Source organism: Ranitomeya imitator, chromosome 1 (assembly GCF_032444005.1).
Source record: "Ranitomeya imitator isolate aRanImi1 chromosome 1, aRanImi1.pri, whole genome shotgun sequence".
Taxonomy (NCBI): domain Eukaryota; kingdom Metazoa; phylum Chordata; class Amphibia; order Anura; family Dendrobatidae; genus Ranitomeya; species Ranitomeya imitator.
This window is the reverse complement of record NC_091282.1, coordinates 981,921,428-981,941,447: the sequence shown is the minus strand read 5'-3', so window position 1 is coordinate 981,941,447 and position 20,020 is coordinate 981,921,428. Positions and strand designations below refer to the sequence as shown.

At 44.5% G+C, this 20,020-nt stretch overlaps 1 protein-coding gene across 3 annotated transcripts in view; it reads left to right on the top strand.

Moving 5' to 3' along the window:
• The window catches only part of BBS7 (Bardet-Biedl syndrome 7), a 101,545-nt gene that overhangs the window by 29,088 nt on the left and 52,437 nt on the right, over positions 1–20,020 (top strand). For all 3 annotated transcript variants that reach the window (XM_069743887.1, XM_069743889.1, XM_069743888.1), the window contains exons 7-9: positions 6,815–6,887; positions 15,559–15,675; positions 19,343–19,473. In XM_069743887.1, coding sequence (XP_069599988.1) covers positions 6,815–6,887; positions 15,559–15,675; positions 19,343–19,473 — 321 coding nt within the window. The remainder of the gene's footprint in view (positions 1–6,814; positions 6,888–15,558; positions 15,676–19,342; positions 19,474–20,020) is intronic.

The following is a 20,020-nucleotide window of genomic DNA, read 5'->3' as shown; positions in this document are numbered from 1 at the left end:
ATTCAGTGTCTCCCTCCCCCACACCACCTCCTCACTTCGCCCCTTGTCAGTCGGTGTTCCTCAAGGCTCTGTTCTAGGACCCCTACTCTTCTCCATCTACACTTTCGGCCTGGGACAGCTCATAGAATCCCACGGTATGCAGTACCATCTCTACGCTGACGACACGCAGATCTACCTCTCCGGACCTGACCTCTCCTCCTTGCTTACCAAAATCCCGCACTGTCTGTCTGCCATTTCAGCCTTCTTTTCTGCTCGCTTTCTACAACTGAACATGGACAAAACAGAATTCATCATCTTTCCCCCATCTCACTCTACCCCTCCACCAGACCTATCCATCAATGTCAATGGCTGCTCACTATCCCCAGTCCCACACGCCCGGTGCCTCGGGGTGATCCTCGACTCTGCCCTCTCTTTCAAGCCACATATCCAAGCCCTTGCCTCCTCCTGTCGTCTCAAACTCAAAAATATTTCCCGGATCCGTGCTTTCCTTGACCGCAACACTGCAAAAACGCTAGTGCATGCCCTTATCATCTCCCGCCTCGACTACTGCAACCTCCTACTCTCTGGACTCCCCTCTAGCACTCTGGCACCACTCCAATCCATCCTACACTCTGCTGCCCGACTAATCCACCTGTCCCCCCGCTATTCCCCAGCCTCTCCCCTGTGTCAAGCCCTTCACTGGCTTCCTATCGCCCAGAGACTCCAGTTCAAAACCCTCACACTGACATACAAAGCCATCCACAACCTGTCTCCTCCATACATCTGTGACATGGTCTCCCGGTACCTACCTACACGCGACCTCCGATCCTCCCAAGACCTCCTTCTCTACTCCCCTCTCATCTCTTCTTCCCATAACCGCATCCAAGACTTCTCCCGTGCTTCCCCCATACTCTGGAACTCTCTACCCCAACACATCAGACTCTCGCCTAACATAGAAACCTTCAAAAAGAACCTGAAGACCCACCTCTTCCGACAAGCCTACAGCCTGCAGTGATCCTCAACCTACTGAACAGCCGCGCAACCTGCCCTACCCTCTCCTAGTGTATCCTCACCCACCCCCTGCAGACTGTGAGCCCTCGCGGGCAGGGTCCTCCCTCCTTATGTACTCGTGTGCCTTGTTATCTGCTCATGTTTAATGTATTTGTCTATATTTGCCCCGTATTCACATGTAAAGCGCCATGGAATAAATGGCGCTATAAAAATGTATAATAATAATAATAATTTGTGTGGGAGATCACATGTTTATTATGGGCATCTCTCCACAGAGTATACGGAGAACAGAAATGAGACGGGGGTAAGTGCGCAGTGCACGGATTACATATATACGCCTGCACACACACTGAGCCGTTCTTATTCTTATATTTAGGATAAAGAGGCCACTCAGACTCCCCTCCCTCAGACAAAAAAGTCTGGAAAGATGTTAACAAAATCTAAGAGGTGTTCTATATGGAAGCTGGCAGAAGCATACAAGAAAGATCTCTGCAGCTCGTGTGTTGAAAAGATTGTTAGAGAGGAACAACCATCAATGTTATCGGAGATGAGTATAATCCGTGAAGAGGTCCAGAATTCCTTGGTCTCAATGTCTCAACGGGACGTGTACAGTCCGGGCCCGGCTCGTAAGAGACCAAGAAGGGATCCAGAACAAGAAGATCAGGATGACTCGTCAGAGGCGGAATCAGAATACAGAGGTTCTGATCAAGAAGAAGGAGAATTGCCAATGGAAGAACAGGAAGGAAGAAGGTATTACTTTCCAGTAGAAGACACAGAAGAGCTGGTTCAGGCGGTCAGACGTACTATGCAGATGAAAGAAGATCCACGTCCGAGATCTAGACAAGACCAGATGTTTGGAGGGCTCACATATCGGGAACGGACAGTGTTCCCTGTGAGCGAACATATTCGTCAGATGATATCACAAGAATGGAAAGACGCGGAGCGAAGATTGGTGATGTCCAGAGATTTTAAAAGCCGCCTCCCGTTCGATCCAGAAGAGATCAAGATTTGGGAAGAAGTTCCTAAGGTGGATATCCCAATAGCCAAGGTGGCAAAGAAAACATCCATACCTTTTGAGGATTCATCTAGTCTCAAGGATGCAATGGATCGCAAGGCGGATATCCTTTTACGTCGAGCCTGGGAGACTTCAGCAGCCTTAATAAAGACTAACATCGCAGCCACGTCTGTAGCAAGATCCATGTTCCTGTGGATGGAACAATTAGAGGAACATTTAATTAATAAAACTTCTCGGGCAGATATAATTGCCTCTCTGCCTATCATAAAGTCAGCCACGGCCTTTATGGCGGACACATCAGCTGAATCTGTTAGATTTGCGGCTAGAAATAGCTCCTTGTCCAATGCAACCCGTAGGGCTATTTGGCTTAGATCTTGGTCGGGGGATAATGCATCCAAAAACAAATTGTGCCATTCCATTCTCAGGTTCCAGAATATTTGGCCAGGCGTTAGATGATATTTTAGAATCAACAGCTGACAGTAAAAAAGGGTTCCCTGAGGAAAAACCCAGGAAATTTCAGCCCTTTCGGAGAAGACCTCTCCCCCCCTACCCCCCGCAGGCAACCGGAGTATAGAGAACAATGGAGGTCAGGCAGAGGAGCCTTCAGAGGTTCCTATGCTCAGAACAGAAGGGGAAGAAATTCATTGTTCGGTTCAAACTATAGACCAAGGAAACAATGACGCCATAGGGATAGACGGGAGACTAAGCCTCTTTCTAAAATACTGGAGTCGGATCTCAGACAACAGTTATGTCCTCAAAATAATCTCAGAGGGTTACAGAATAGAGCTAATTTCCCGCGTACCACAAAGGTGTATTGCACCAACAGTGGTAGCTACAAATTCCCCTATGTTCACAGACCTACAAAATCTGTTCGTCTCTCGGGTCATAGTTCGGGTTCCCTCTCCAGAAATAGGCAGAGGTCATTATTCCTCTCTATTCTCAATTCCAAAACCGTCAGGGGAATCCCGTACGATAATAAATTTGAAACCTCTGAACGTATTCGTCAAATACAAACGATTCAGAATGGAATCAGTCAGGTCAACCATTCACCTTATAAACAAGGATTCGGTAATGTGCACTCTCAATCTGAAGAGTGCGTATTATCAGGTTCCGATACACCCCTCATCTCAGGATCTTCTGAGATTCTCGGTAAGATTCCCGGACCAGACCTGCCACTTCCAATTTCAATGCCTCCCATTCGGTCTAGCATCTGCTCCAAGAATTTTCACAAAATTGGTAGCAGAAGTGGTGGCTTTCCTAAGAAACCAAGGAATAACAATAATTCCATACTTGGACGATTTTCTGGTTGTAGGACGAACAAGGGATATTCTGCTGCAGCACAGAGATCGGGTCATAGTTGTATTGGAACAACTAGGATGGGTGGTAAACCGGGAAAAGTCGCATCTAAGACCAGAATCCCGTAAAATATTTCTAGGAGTACTCTTAGATTCTACAATCAGACAAACCTTCTTACCAAGGGACAAACGAATCTCAATAAAAAAGATGATCTTAGAATTCCAGAGAAGTCCAGTCACGATAAGAGCGGCTATGAAGGTCTTGGAAAAGATGACAGCTTGCATCCCGTGTGTCAGATGGGCTCAGGCTCATTCAAGACCATTACAAGAACAAGTCCTCATGGTATGGGATCATTGTCGTTCGTCATTAGACAAAACACTGCAGCTATCAATGAAGGTAAGAAGATCGCTACGATGGTGGACCCAGGACTACAATCTAAGAATGGGCGTCCCTTGGATATCAACCCCTTGCGTGGTAATCACCATGGACGCAAGTCAGTGGGGATGGGGAGCGCACTTGGAAGGAAAATTCTTTCAAGACAAGTGGCCCGAAGAGATCAGTCAGATGTCATCAAATTACAGAGAACTATACGCAGTTTGGGAAGCTCTCAGAAGAAACCATTCTCGCCTAAAGGACAAGCACGTAAAAATCCTATCCGACAACATGACAGCGGTATCCTTCGTGAGACATCAGGGAGGTTCCAGACACAAGGCGCTTCAGGATCTAGCGCAAAGAATTTTTGCCTGGGCAGAAAACGTGGTCCTATCAATAACAGCAGTACATCTGGAAGGATCTCAGAACATGCTAGCCGACTATCTAAGCAGAAGCAAAGTTTATCCAACCGAATGGGAACTAAATCAAGAAATGTTCCAAATACTTTGCCACCGTTGGGGAACGCCCAGTAAAGACTTATTTGCCACAAGAAAAAATGCGAAAGTGCCCAGATTTTATTCCCTCAACCCTTCAGACATGCCGGAAGCAGTCGACGCCTTAAGTCAAGCATGGAACGAACCTCTGTCTTATGCTTTTCCCCCAATAGCACTTATCCCAGTAGTGCTCAGGAAGATTCAAGAAGCCCAGGCAACAGTGATGACGATTGTACCATTTTGGCCGAACAGAAGTTGGTTCCCATTGTTGGGAGCCATGACAACGGAAAACCCTATCAAACTCCCGTTATGGAAAGATATAATTCATCAGGGGCCCGTTCTACACCAAGACCCGGAGAGATTACATCTATCAGCATGGCTCCTGAGAGGGACATCTTGAAATCCAGAGGTCTTTCAGATGAAGTAATTACAACCATCCAGGCTAGTAGGAAGCCTGTCACCTCAGCCATCTACCACAAAATCTGGAGGAAATTTTGTATGGAAGGTGGTGGGTCGGCCGTGATTCCGGGAGCCTTAGATATTCCTAGAGTCTTAAATTTTTTACAAAAGGGCTTTAATTTGGGGCTCAGGCCAAGTACGATTAAAGTCCAGATCTCGGCCCTTAGTACTTTCCTGGATTATCCATTAGCCTCCCACCCCTGGATAATCAGATTTGTGAAGGCCATCCAGAGATTACCGCCTACCTTAAGACAGCTAGTTCCTACATGGGACTTAAATCTGGTCCTCAGGGCTCTGTGTAAAAATCCCTATACTCTTGAGGAGGATATGCCTATTTCAATTCGTACCTGGAAGACGGCCTTCCTAGTAGCAATAACAACAGCTAAACGTGTAGGGGAAATTCAGGCCCTATCAATTAAGGATCCATATCTTCAGGTCCGAGAGGACCATATAATCCTAAAATTAGATCCAGCTTTTATCCCTAAAATAGCCTCAGCTAGAAATCGAGACCAGGAAATAATTTTACCTTCCTTTTGTGAGAACCCTTCTAATGAAAAAGAACAGGCTTTACACTCCCTTGATGTTAGGCAGGCAGTATTAAATTATCTGGAGGCCACTAGCTCCTGGAGGAAAGATTCTAATCTTTTCATTCTATTCGGGGGTAAGAATAAAGGTAAAAAAGCTTCCAAGGCTTCAATAGCTAGATGGATCACCACTATAATTTCAAAAGCCTACTCATCTGAAGGGGTAGCCTGCCCAACAGGGATTAGAGCACACTCTACTAGGGCTGTTTCAGCATCATGGGCTGAGCGAGCAGGAGCGTCCCTAGATCAGATTTGCAAGGCCGCAACTTGGGCCAGAGTAAACACGTTCTGTAAGCACTATAAGCTAGACGTAGTAGCAGCTCAGCAGACGTCTTATGGGAGAAAGGTTCTCCAAGCAGTTGTCCCACCCTAAACAAAGTTTTCTTTGGTATTCTCCAATGTGCTGTCAGGGGGACGTCCTGGAAAATGGGTATTATACCTACCGATAATTTGGTTTCCAGGAGTCCATCCTGACAGCACCGTTATTTCCCCCCCTATGTATGCCAGTTCATATGCTGTAATATGTTTGGTTAATAAAGTATTCAAATTAGATCTATTCATGGTGTGGTACTTGTCAAAACACTGAGGGAAATGGGGTGGAGTGGGACCTTTTAACCTCTCGTGTTGTATTTCCTGTCCCTGCAAGGAGGAGGAGGACGTCCTCCAATGTGCTGTCAGGATGGACTCCTGAAAAGCGAATTATCGGTAGGTATAATACCCATTTTTTTCTCCATTTCACCTCACTTAGATTATTTTTCCCATTTTACAGCACGTTATCGTAAAATAGACGGTGTTATTCAAAACTGGACCTCGTCCTACAAAATAACAAGCCTCATATAACAATAGCTACAGAAAAATTAAAAAGTTATGGATCTGGCAGAAAGAGGATGAAAAACAAAAGTGCAAAAAAGAAAAAAGGGGTAAAGGGTGCATGTCACCATTCCTGATTCCTGTCACCGTTCCTGTTTTATTAACCCTTGTGTTCGCCAAGAAATAACAATTGTAAAGCATCTTTTCTTAGAACTCTTTATTGTACTGTTCCTCTGCTATTCTTCCTAGAATTGTAGGAATAAATGACAACTAGGTGTTACTGTTCATCTTGTTATAAAGGCACATCCATTTAGTCTGTTATTCACCCTCAACGTAGTTTTACATTTATTGATATTTTTCTACCAAGAATAACAGAGAAATGATACAACCCAAACATCTTAGAGAAGATGATCCAGAATTGTTATGTTTTGGAGAACCAAACCAGACAAGTCATGAGAACAGACAGGTCTTTATTAAATCCCGACTGTTTCTTGGAGAGTTTACTGAAGGCAGATATGTGGAGCTCCCATGGAACTCCTAATGCTGGATGGCGCCTATCATGTCATTATGGCCCATGTCCATACACAGGGCTCTAACATTCGCCAGCCATACAAGGATAAACTTTACAATAATCCACAAATTACTTTTGACATGTAAAAAATGAAAGAAATGTTAAGCACACTAGCAATAAAGCTAAATATTGTGTAGGTAAACACTTCTTTTCTTTTTTTGGAATGTTGCCCCAAATGTTTATTGTCTGTTTCTTCATCTTTAAAGTTGTTCTTTCTTTTAAGGGATCTGATTTATTGTACGAAGTTGAGGTTCCTGGTCCACCATCTGTCCTGGCCTTGAGTAGCGGTGATGGAGGTTAGTATTTCATTGATTTGCTTCACGTGCATTATAGGGAACCTGCTGGAGATTCATGCTGTGCGTGGTGCATGCCTTTTATAATTATGGATTTTGCATTGTATGTCAAATACTATTATATTGTAGTAGAAATTAGCAGGGCAATGCTTGGGAATGTTGATTAACTTGCTCAAAAGTCTATTATTTATGCTATAAAGTGTTATTCCCAACTTTGACATCTATGACCTATTCCCAGTCCCAATAATGATAAATTGGGTAGTAATGGCCATACTTGAGTAGTGCCTCAGGACTATTGATTTTTAGGGATCCCAGTGATCATACATCTGTTACCTGTCTTGTGGAAACATGATAGTTTTTGTTATAGTTCAGCTCCTTATTAGTGATGAGCGAGTATACTAGTTGCTCGGGTTTTCCAGAGCACGCTCGGGTGGTCTCCGAGTATTTGTTAGTGTTCGGAGATTAAGTTTTCATCACCGCAGCTGAATGATTTACAGCTACTACCCAGCCTGAGTACATGTGGGGGTTGCCTGGTTGTTAGGGAATCCCCACATGTGTTCAAGCTGTCTAGTAGCCGCAAATCATGCTGCTGAGGTGATGAAAACTTAATCTCCGAGCAGTTATAAATACTCGGAGACCACCCGAGCGTGCTCGGGAAAGCCTGAGCAACGAGTACTCGCTCATCACTACTCCTTATCTTTTCATTTTTACATGTTGTAGTCATGTACAAGTAGTTTGCCTAGGATGCTCGAGTATCGTGGGTGTTCGAGTCCTCACAGGCACATGTTCATGCCTGTTGGACAGCCTCAAAACTTGCGGGGAATGCCCTTGTATGTCAGCGCTTACGCTCATCACAAGTAGTCGAAACCTCTGGTACCCAACACTTTCACTTTTCCACACTGCACTCTCTATATTCCAATTTGATACAGTCAGACTAGTTCTGTCTCTTGTACTCCAGAACAGATAACACTTTTCCTGCTGAAATGTGACAATACTTTTCTTTTTTTTTAATGTATTTTGATTTGAGTTGAATTGATTTATCTGTATCTTGAGATACCATTTAGATCACGGGGATTCTCATGTCTTTCTATTCTCCAAGCCAAGGCATGAAATACTTATAATATTTATTTTAATGAAATTTATACCATGATGCCTGTCCAACCAGCTGTGCATGAGGGCCTTCTGACTCTACCCCAATGTAAGGTGTCTGGGTATAGAAGGATCGGGTAGTTGGAATTTCAACAGCCAATCTTTTTGCTTTCAAGGGACAGATGCAGTTGTAAGAGGAGAGTGGCATAGGCTTTCTCCTCTCTTACTGTTGTAAATGCTTGGTCGAGCTGGGTGCTGATGTGCATGTGAGAGTCAAGAGAGATAGCTTTCTACCAAGCATTTTTTTTACTGATCTCATGTGTAAAATTGGCGTAAAGAGGACATTTCACCCAAATTTTTATTGTTATACTGGACAAAGAATGTAATAGTGGCTGAAGAGCAGAATAAAATGTCTTTTTGGTTGTTTTCCCTTTTAATTTTGCCTTTCTGATGCAGAGATATTAGCAATGTAAGAATTTGGCACTTACATTTGTGTTCAAAAGTTTACATACTCCTTCAGAATTTTTGCTTTCTTGGCCTTTTTTCAGAGACTATGTATGATAACGCCCAAACTTTTTCTCCACTCATGGCTACTGGTTGGGTGAAGCCATTTATTGTCAAACTACTGTGTTTTCTCTTTTTAAATCATAATTAGTGATGAGCGAATAAACTCGTTACTCGAGATTTCCCGAGCACGCTCGCGTGTCCTCCGAGTATTTTTTATTGCTCGGAGATTTCGTTTTCATCGCCTCATCTGAATGATTTACATCTGTTAGCCAGCTTGACTACATGTGGGGATTCCCTAGCAACCAGGCAACCCCCACATGTACTTATGCTGGCTAACAGATGTAAATCATTCAACTGAGGTGATGAAAACTAAATCTCCAAGCACTAAAAAATATTCGGAGGACACCCGAGCGTGCTTGGGAAATCTCGAGTAACGAGTATATTCGCTCATCACTAATAATCACAACTCAAAACATCCAAATGACCCTGATCAAAAGTTCACATGCCCTGGTGTTTTTGGCCTGATAACATGCACAGAAGTTGACACAAATGGGTTTGAATTGCTACTAACGGTAACATCCTCACCTGTGACCTGTTTGCTTGTAATCAGTGTGTGTGCATAAAAGCTGAGTGAGTTTCTGGGATCCAGACAGACTCTTGCATCTTTCATCCAGCCACTGACGTTTCTGGATTGGAAGTCATGGGGAAAGCAAAAAAAATGTCATCGGATCTACGTTTGCTGAACTGTATAAAACAGGAAAGGGATACAAAAAGATATGCAAGGAATTGATAAAGCCAGTCAGCAGCGTTCACACTGTGATTAACAAATGGAAAATCAGGGGCTCTGTAAAAACAAAATCATGGTCAGGTAGACCAAGAAAAATGGCGTGCATCAACTACCAGGAAAATTATTCGGGATCCAAAGAAAAACCCTCAAATAACATCAGCTGGAATACTGGACTCTCTGAAAACTAGCAGTGTGGCTGTTTCAAGAGGCACTTGAAGAAAAATGGGCTGCATGGTCCAGTCACCAGAAGAAAGCCATTACTGCACAAATGCCACAAAGTATCTTGCCTACAATATGCAAAACAGCACAGCGACAAGCCTCAAAACTTCTGGAACGAGTTAATTTGGAGTGATGAGACCAAAATTGAACTTTTTGGCCACAACCATAAACGTTACATTTGGAGAGAAGTCAACAAAATGAAAGGAACACCATTCCTACTGTAAAACACAGAGGTGGATCGCTGATGTTTTGGGGATGTGTGAGCTACAAAAGCACAGGAAACTTGGTCAAAGTTGAAGGAAAGTTGAATGCAGCATGTTACCAGCAACTACTGGAGGCAAATTTGCAATCATCAGCCCGGAAGCTGCGCATGGGACGTACTTAGACGTTCCAACATGATAACGATACAAAACACAAGTGATGGTTTTGGAGTGGCCATCTCAGTCTCCTGACCTCATTATCATTGAGCCATTCGGGAGATCTCAAGCACGCAGTTCATGCTAGACAGCCCAGGAATTTACAAGAACTGGAGGCTTTTTGCCAAGAAAAGTGGGCAGCTTTACCATCTGAGAAAATAAAGAACCTCATCCACAATTACCACAAAAGACTTTAAGCTGTCATTGATGTTAGAGGGGGCAATACACGGTATTAAGAAATAGGGTATGTAAACTTTTGATCAGGGTCATTTGGATGTTTTGCATTGTCATTATGATTTAAAAAGAGAAAACACAGTAGTTTGACAATAAATGACTTCACCCAACCACTAACCATGAGAGGAAAAAAAGGTTTGATGTTATCATTCATATTCTCTGAAATAAGGCCAAGAAAGCAAAAATTCTGCCAGGGTATGTAAACTTTTGAGCACAACTGTAATTAGTTAACTTTTTTTAAAGGTTGTCCAGATTTGGCAAGAAAGTCTGCAGTCACAAGTTGCTTGAGCACAGCAGACATACATAAGATTACTGAAACTCGGTAATTAGGAGAGCTGATAGAAGAGTTTATATTGTGACTCCTAAACTCAGCTGCACTGCTCCTCCCCCACACACTTAGGGTAAGTTCACACAGGGCGCTTTTGCTGCTTTTTTTTAATGCTAATTTTCAACTACTTTTTACAGTACCATCAAAGCCTATATGATTTCAGAAATCTCATGCACACACATTGGGTTTTTGTGTGATCATTATTTTGTGCTTTGCAGCATTTTTTTTTTACATGGGGCATGTCATTTCTTTCCGCGTTTTTGCAAATACGCAAGGTTGACTTTTCTTGCAGCGTATTTGCTGAAGAAAAGTCAAGGTCAGCCGGATGTGACGTCACACTCTGCTCTGCTACATCTAGATGGCAGGTTACATGATGCGTCCATGCAGCCTGTCATCCAGCAGAGCGGACCAAACCCCATTTACTTGAATGGGGGGTCTGACATTACAGTGTTTGACACGTTGTCATATGCATGACAGCGCAGCAAACACCGCGTCTGATCGGCGGGGAAATCCTCCCCGACGGTCAGAGAGCCGCGGTTCCCATGCTGTCAGAAGAAAGCGGGGAGCGCTCAGCTGTGATCGGAGGTGTAAACTTTCCCTCCGGTCACTGGTGTCAGCTGGTGAGACAACTGCTCCCATCAGCTGATACCTACAGCCGCTAATTACAGTGACACCATGAGCAGCGGAATGGGGTATTCATCTGCCGCTCCTGCACTATAAATAAATAATTAAAGCAAAGAAAACCCGGCGTGGGTTCCCTCCTAATTTTGATAACCAGCCAGACAAAACTCACAGCTGGGGGCAGCAACACTCAGCTGTCCGCTTTGGCAAGGCTAGTTATCAAGAATAGAAGGGTCCTCATCAGGGGCGTAACAACTGCGGTCGCAGGGGTCGCGACTGCGACGGGGCCCACAGTGTTTTCAGGGCCCGCCCAGTCCAGCAAACAAGTAGCAGGGGAAGGAGACAAGTCACGCACGCATCCTGCTGGCCACGCCCACAGCTTCCCCAGACTTTCAGCAGTGTGCGGCGAGTGGGCGTGTCCGTGAAGGACATGTGACCTAGCAGAAGGGCTGTGCGTGTCACTGACTGAAGCTGGAGAGATGGCAGGCATTAGCTGGTGAGTGATGTGCTGCTTACACCTGACACACACACACACACACACACACACACACACACACACCTACCTGTTCTATGCGCACAGGACCTGTGATGAGGTCACAGGAGGGGAGGAGTCAGGGGTCACATGATCAGTGGCCTCAGTGTATGCACTATGCAGGACTCTGCTGTGCTTGATTGTCATGGTGCTGAATGAGGGGATGTTTATGTAACAGAGCCGTGTGTGTACAAGGTGTACAGAGCGGAGCCGTGTATGTATGTAGTGGAGCAAGGTGTACGGAGCGGAGTCAGGTGTGTACAAAGCTGAGCCGTGGGTGAAAGAGGTGAGCGGATTCGTGTATGTATGGGGTGTATGGAGTGGTGCTGCGTGTGTAAGAGGTGTATGGAGCGGAGCCGCGTGTGTACAAGGTGTAAGGAGTGGAGCCGCGTGTGTACAAGGTGTACGGTGCAGAGCCGCGTGTGTACAAGGTGTAAAGAGCGCAGCCGCATGTGTACAAGGTGTAGGGATCGGAGCCGCGTGTGTGCAAGGTGTACGGAGCGGAGCCGTGTGTGTACGGGTTCTCGGAGCGAAGCCGTGTGTGTACGGGCTGTACACGGCTGTGGGCAGAGCCCAGCATGTGCACTGTGGGGGAGTATTGCGTGTACTTGCCAGTGTCAGAATGTGCAGTGCGTATGCTCCAGAGCCAACCAGTACACCCAATACACCCCCACACTGCACAGGTCTGGAAATGACGCACTGCAGCGTCATACCAGGAAGAAACAGCACACAGATTTCAAACGCCGGGAGTGCGCTTGGAATTAGAGCGAGGGAGGACATATTACTATAGGGACATGTTAGTTATAAAATCATTTTTCTCAGCGAGTACAGGGCAGTATTAGGTCAGACTACACAACATTGCAACACGACTATAGTGTGCGAAATGAATAGGGAAAATGTGAATTTCGGTGGGAAATATTTTGGCGCGGGGGGGCCCCATTTGAAAGTTCGCATCGGGGCCCCTCACTTTGTAGTTACGCCACTGGTCCTCATGCTTATTTGTTTTAATTATTTAAATAATTTTAAAAAATGGCGTGGAGTCGCCCCCATTTTTGACAACCAGCCTTGCTAAAGCTCACAGCTGGGGGCTGGTATTCTCAGGCTAGTACGGGCCATTGATATAGCCACCCCCCACCTAAAAATAGCAGCCCGCAGCTGCCCAGAAAAGGTGCATCTATTAGATGTGCCAATTCTGGCGCTATGCCCAGCTCTTCCCACTTGCCCTGTAGTGGTGGCAAGTGGGGTAAAAAGGGGTTAATGTCACCTTGCTATTGTAAGGTGACATTAAGCCGGCTTAGTAATGGAGAGGCGTCACTAAGACACCTATCCATTACTAATCCTATAGTAATGAAAGGGTTAAATAAACACACCCACAGTAAAGGTACCGTCACATTTAGCGACGCTGCAGCGATCTAGACAACGATGCCGATCGCTGCAGCGTCGCTGGAGAGCTGTCACACAGCTCTCCAGCGACCAACGATGCCGAAGTCCCCAGGTAACCAGGGTAAACATCGGGTTACTAAGCGCAGGGCCGCGCTTAGTAACCCAATGTTTACCCTGGTTACCAGTGTAAATGTAAAAAAAAAACCAAACACTACATACTTATATTCCGGTGTCTGTCGCGTCCCCCGGCGTTCTGCTTCCCTGCACTGTGTAAGCGCCAGCCGTAAAGCAGACCGGTGATGTCACCGCTGTGCTTTACGGCCGGCCGGCGCTCACAGTCAGTGCTGGAAGCTGACGGCGAGGGGACAGACACCGGAATGTAAGTATGTACTGTTGTTTTTTATTTTTTTTTATTTTACATTTACACTGGTAACCAGGGTAAATATCGGGTTACTAAGCGCGGCACTACGACGAAAATAAAGTTCTGGCCTTTCTGGTCCGACCAACGATGTCACAGCAGGATCCAGATCGCTGCTGCGTGTCAAACACAACGATATTGCTATCCAGGACGCTGCAACGTCACGGATCGCTAGCGATATCGTTGTTAAGTTGTTCAGTGTGAAGGTACCTTAAGAAAAAAGTCTTTTAATGAAATAAAACACCACACAGTTTTGCAATCTTTTTATTGTTTTGCCATTCCAAAGCGAAGCTCTTCTGTAATAAAAAAAAAAAAAGCAAAAGTATACTCCCTGATCCGTCGTAGTCCGATCTAACGAGTGTCCCACGCAGAATCTGGGGGAGGTAAAGCTTACAACCAGGAGCGCTGCTAATGGGGACTGAAGGAGACGGAGCGGGCGCAGGCTCAGTAACTAGCGGTGACGTCACTGAGCCTGCGCTCCCTCACTGCCTGACCGGAGGGAACCTCTGCACCGTGGGAAAATGCCGGGGAAGAGGATACCGCAGGTAATCTTATGGATCTATTCTATCAGTCTATCTATTCATTTTATCTATTCTATCTATTCATTCTATATCTATTCATTCTATCTACAGGAAGTTGTTTTTTTTTTTCTCTGTGTGCACTCAACTTTATTAGCATGCACAAAGAGGAAAAAACACACCAAAAAAGTCACCTAAACCTGCGTTTTTGGCGCAGCTTCTTTCCTGTCAAGATGATCAGGTTTTGCTGTAGAAAAAAACGCAGAAAAACGCCCTGTGTGAATTTACCCTTACTCATGCAGCAGGTTCAACCAGTAGTTCAGAACTATATCATTACATCTTACACACTGAGAAATCTTTTTTTTATACATATTAGTCCAAATTTAATTTATACAGAACACATAGATACAATACTGAATACACAAAGACCTGCCAGATAGTAAAAACAGGCCACAGAAAATGTTCAGTTGAAAGAATTTTTATTTATACAAAACGGTGGATGGTTGTGGATAAATTATTGGCTGGTTGTCGATAAATTGCTGTGATATATTGGCACCCTAATAGATTGTTTAGTTTAGGCTGACCAATGGATACATATATTCAACCAGAAATACCTGATATAAGTTAATTAATACTTACCTTCTAAATTTAGCTGAAAGTGGGTATTGCCTAAAAGTTATGCACCGCACTTTAAACCAGTTATTGGTTGAGAGGCACTTTTCGTTGTATTGTACTTTGTTTACCTCTTGGATGTGTTTTATCCACCGTTTTGTATAAATAAAAATTCTTTGAACTGAACATTTTCTGTGGCCTGTTTTTACTATCTGGCAGGTCTTTGTGTATTCACACTGAGAAATCTGCTGTAAGCTGTAAAGGTGCGTGATCTTCTTTCCTCCGAGTGTTGATGCCTGCTTATGATTGTCAGCATCATGCTTCCCGCACTTGATACGCATGTGACTATATAGACTATGGACAGCACGGTGGCACACGGTGGCGCATCTTGGCTTTGGGAAAATGGCCGCCGCGATCTCTTCTGCGCACGCGCGGCATCCCGCGGCCATTTTCCTGAAGCCCCGTGCAGCAGAGCACTCCATCTGCGCACGCGCGGCCCCAGGAAGATGGCCGCCCCCACCGATGACAGGGGGTAATAGCGCAGATCGCGCGCTGCTTCTTCACGTGCGCGCAGTGGATTCGTCACTGCGACATGCGCACACCACTACGCCACCAACGTAAAGCTGAGGAAGAAACAGCGCTGTGACCACGCCCACCCGACCTGACCAGCCTGATTGACAGGCGAAAACGGCGACTTTGGTAAGTTATTTCGCAGCATAGGTGGGGAATCAGGGTACACTACATACACTATTGTAACGCACAGCGCAGGCCCTATTTAACAGTATTTTTATCTCAATCTGAAAAAACGGGGTGACAGGTTCCCTTTAAACATGAAACATTTGATGAAAGCTCCTTTTAAACTATTAAAAACAAACCAACTTGTATAGCTTAGGTAAATCGTTACTCCCATGTTATATTGTAGCCACTGGAAGAAGTACTGTTTCTCTTTATTAAAATTGGTGTAAGAAGTGTGATACTCTCAAATTCACCCAGATGCCTCTTATATCCAGGTGGCAGCGGAGAAGAGCTTTTATATGGAACATCAGACGGAAAGATTGGATTAATTCATATCGCAAAAGGCTCACCTGTACCCAAATGGGAAATATTCAACGAGAAAAAAAGAGGAGGTTTGTATAAATATTTTCATGCATTTTATTGCTGTTTATGAGCTTTAACCCCTTAGTGACAGAGCCAATTTGGTACTTAATGACTGAGCCAATTTTTTACAATTTGACCACTGTCACTTTATGAGGTTATAACTCTGGAACGCTTTAACTGATTCCGCTGATTCTGAGATTGTTTTTTCGTGACATAATGTACTTCTTGATATTGGTAACATTTCTTCGATATTACTTGCGATTATTTATGAAAAAAACGGAAATATGGCGAAAATTTTTAAAATTTTGCAATTTTCAAACTTTGTATTTTTATGCCTTTAAATCAGAGAGATATGTCACGAAAAATAGTTAATAAATAACATTTCCCACATGTCTACTTTACATCAGCACAATTTTGGAAACAAAAATTTTTTTGTTAGGGAGTTATAAGGGTTAAAAGTTGACCAGCAATTTCTCATTTTTACAACACCATTTTTTTTTAGGGACCACATCACATTTGAAGTCATTTTGAGGGGTCTATATGATAGAAAATAACCAAGTGTGACACCATTCTAAAAACTGCACCCCTCAAGGTGCTCAAAACCACATTCAAGAAGTTTATTAAGCCTTTACGTGCTTCACAGGAACTGAAACAATGTGGAAGGAAAAAATGAACATTTAACTTTTTTTTTTGCAAACATTTTACTTCAGAACCATTTTTTTTATTTTCACAAGTGTAAAAACAGAAATTTAACCATAAATTTTGTTGTGCAATTTCTCCTTAATACGCCGATACCCCATATGTGGGGGTAAACCACTGTTTGGGCGCACCGCAGAGCTTGGAAGTGAAGGAGTGCCGTTTGACGTTTTCAATGCAGAATTGGCTGGAATTGAGATTGGACGCCATGTCACGTTTAGAGAGCCCCTGATGTGTCTAAACAGTGGAAACCCCCCACATGTGACACCATTTTGGAAACTAGACCCCTTAAGGAACTTATCTAGATGTGTGGTGAGCACTTTGAACCCCCAAGTGCTTCACAGAAGTTTATAACGTAGAGCCGTGAAAATAAAAAATCGCATTTGTTTACACAAAAATGATCTTTTCGCCCCCAAAATCTTATTTTCACAAGGGTAAAAGGAGAAATTAGACCACAAAAGTTGTTGTGCAATTTCTCCTGAATACGTCGATACCCCATATATGGGGGTAAACCACTGTTTGGGTGCACCGCAGAGCTTGGAAGAGAAGGAGTGCTGTTTTACTTTTTCAATGTAGAATTGGCTGGAATTGAGATTGGACGCCATGTCGCGTTTGGAGAGCCCCTGATGTGCCTAAACAGTGGAAACCCCCCCACAAGTGACCCCATTTTGGAAACTAGACCCCCCATGGAACTTATCTAGATGTATGGAGAGAACTTTGAATGCCTAAGTGCTTCACAGAAGTTTAGAATGCAGAGTCATGAAAATAAAATAAAAAATCCACAAAAAAAGATTTTTTTAGCCCCCAAGTTTTTATTTTCACAAGGGTAACAAGAGAAATTGGACCCCAAAAGTTGTTGTCCAATTTGTCCTCAGTATGATTGTACCCCATATGTGGGGGTAAACCACTGTTTGGGCGCACGGCAGAGCTCAGAAGGGAAGGAGCGCTGTTTTGGAATACAGACTTGTGTGCGGGCGTTATGTTGCGTTTGCAGAGCCCCTGATGTACCTAAACACTAGTAACCCCCACAAGTGACCCCATTTTGGAAACTAGACCCCCCCAAGGAACTTATCTAGATGTGTGGTGAGAACTTTGAATGCCCAAGTGCTTCACAGAAGTTTATAATGCAGAGTCGTGAAAATAAAAAATATTTTTTTTTTCCACAAAAAAAATTTTTTAGCCCCCAAGTTTTTATTTTCACAAGGGTTACAGGAGAAATTGGACCCCAAAAGTTGTTGTCCAATTTATCCCGAGTATGCTGGTCACCCATATGTGGGGTTAAACCACTGTTTGGGCGCACGGCAGAGCTCAGAAGGGAGGAAGCACCATTTCACTTTTTGAGCGCAAAATTGACCCCCTGATGTACCTAAACAGTGGAAACCCCCCAATTCTAGCTCCATCCCTAACCCCAACACACCCCTAACCCTAATCCCAACCTGATCCATAATCCTAATCACAACCCTAACGATAATCACAACCCTAACCCCAAAACAACCCTAATCTCAACCATAACCCTAATCAAAACCCTAAATCCAACACACCCCTATTCCTAATCTCAACCCTAACCTCAAACCTAACCCTAATCCCAATACACCCCTAACCCTAATCCCAACCCTAACCTTAACCCTAATCCCAAACGTAACCCTAATGCCAACCCTAATCCAAACCCTAACCCTAATCCCAACCCTAGCCCTAACTTTAGCCCCAACCCTAACCCTAAATTTAGCCCCAACCCTAATCCTAGCTCTAACTTTAGCCCCAACCCTAACCCTAGCCCTAAGGCTACTTTCACACTTGCGCTGTGTGGCATCCGTCGCAATCCGTCGTTTTGGACAAAAAACTGATCCTGCAAATGTGCCCGCAGGATGCCTTTTTTGCCGACGGATGGCCACACATCGCGTCCCTCGTGCACTGGATTCGTTGTGTTTTGGCGGACAGTCGTCACAAAAAAAGTTCAATGTAACCTTTTTTTGTACGTTGCGTCCGCCATTTCCGACTGCGCATGCGTGGCCGTAACTCTGCCCCCTCCTTCCCAGGACATAGACTGGGCAGCGGATGCATTGAAAAACTGCATCCGCTGCCCACGTTGTGCACAATTTTCACAATGTGCATCGGTAAGTCGGGCCAACGCAAGTGTGAAAGAAGCCTAATTCTAGCCCTAACCCTAAACCTAGCCCTAACCCTAAATTTAGCCCTAACCCTAATTTTAGCCCCATCTCCTCTAGCTGCCGACCGGCAGATCATGGCGGGCGCACTGCTCTTGCGCCCGCCATTTTCTTTCCCGATGAAGAAGCCGGTGGGCAGGAGGGGACGCAGGAGGATACAGGGACACCGGTAAGTATAACAGGGTCCCCGAATTCCCCTATTTATCTGTCCTCTGATGTGCAATCACTTCAGAAGACAGAGAATGACAGATCGCTTTTTTTTTTTTTTGCGACCGCCGGTAAACAGTTAATTACCGGCGATCGCAAAACAGGGGTCGGTAAAAACCGACCCCGATCATGTTCTTTGGGGTCTCGGCTACCCCTGGCAGCCGAGACCCCAATGATCTTCCGGGTGCCGGCCGGCCGTCAGGCGCACTGCGCATGCACCTGCCATTTTTTTTCCGGAAAAAGATGGCGGCGCCCATTGGAAGCCGCGAGGAGCACCGGGGGAGACAGGTGAGTATCGGGGACCCCATTTCTCTGTCCTCTGATGTGCGATCACATCGGAGGACAGAGAAATTAAATGGGAAATCGCGTTTTTTTGCGACCACCGGTAAACGGTTAATTACCGGCGATCGCAACCGGGGGATCGGTACCCCCGGCAACCGAAACCCCAGAGAAAATCCGACTCTGGCGGGCGCTATTCACTTTTTCCACAGCGGGAAAAAGCTGTGGTTTAAGTACCCTTAACTGCCGCCGTTAAAAGGCATATCGGAGGTCGTTAAGGGGTTAATGCCGCTAATGGAGAAGTAAACAAGATAGATCCCTAATCCTTGTATTTCTTATGTCTGGCTAGGCATTCTGTGCATTGACAACTATGACATAATGGCAGATGGCGTAAAGGACATATTGATTGGTCGAGATGATGGGACGGTGGAGGTGTACGGCTTTGACAGTGCAGGCGATCCTGTTCTCCGATTTGACCATGTAAGTCTGTGCGAACGATCTTTTGGAATCTGTAATTCTGTATTGCATAATAACCTATCTGAACAGATCAATACTATGAATTATTATACTGTAAGGATCTAGCCAGGAAAGGTTAGAATCATTTGACCCAAAATAGTTTGTTTAAGCTGCCAAGTAATTATTATGTCATTATATTGATTTCTGTATATTAATCTAATGTAGCTTCTCTGTAAAGAGCGCTCTATAATGTAACCATTTATGTAATAAACGCTATAAAAACTCATTAAAAATGCATACATTATGCATCCTATCATTTACAATGCATTCTGCATGTTTTGTGCACATGATGCGGGTTTTTTTCCGCGAAAAAAGCGCATCGCGGTAAAAAAAAGCAGCATGTTCATTAATTTTGCGGATTTTCTGCGTTTTTCCCGCTATTCTATGCATTTGGGAAAAAATGCACAAAAAACACGTGAAAAACGCATGCGGATTTCTGGCCGAAATGTCCGTTTTTTGTTAGGAAAATTTCTGCAAGAAATCCTGACGTGTGCACATACCCTCAAAAGCA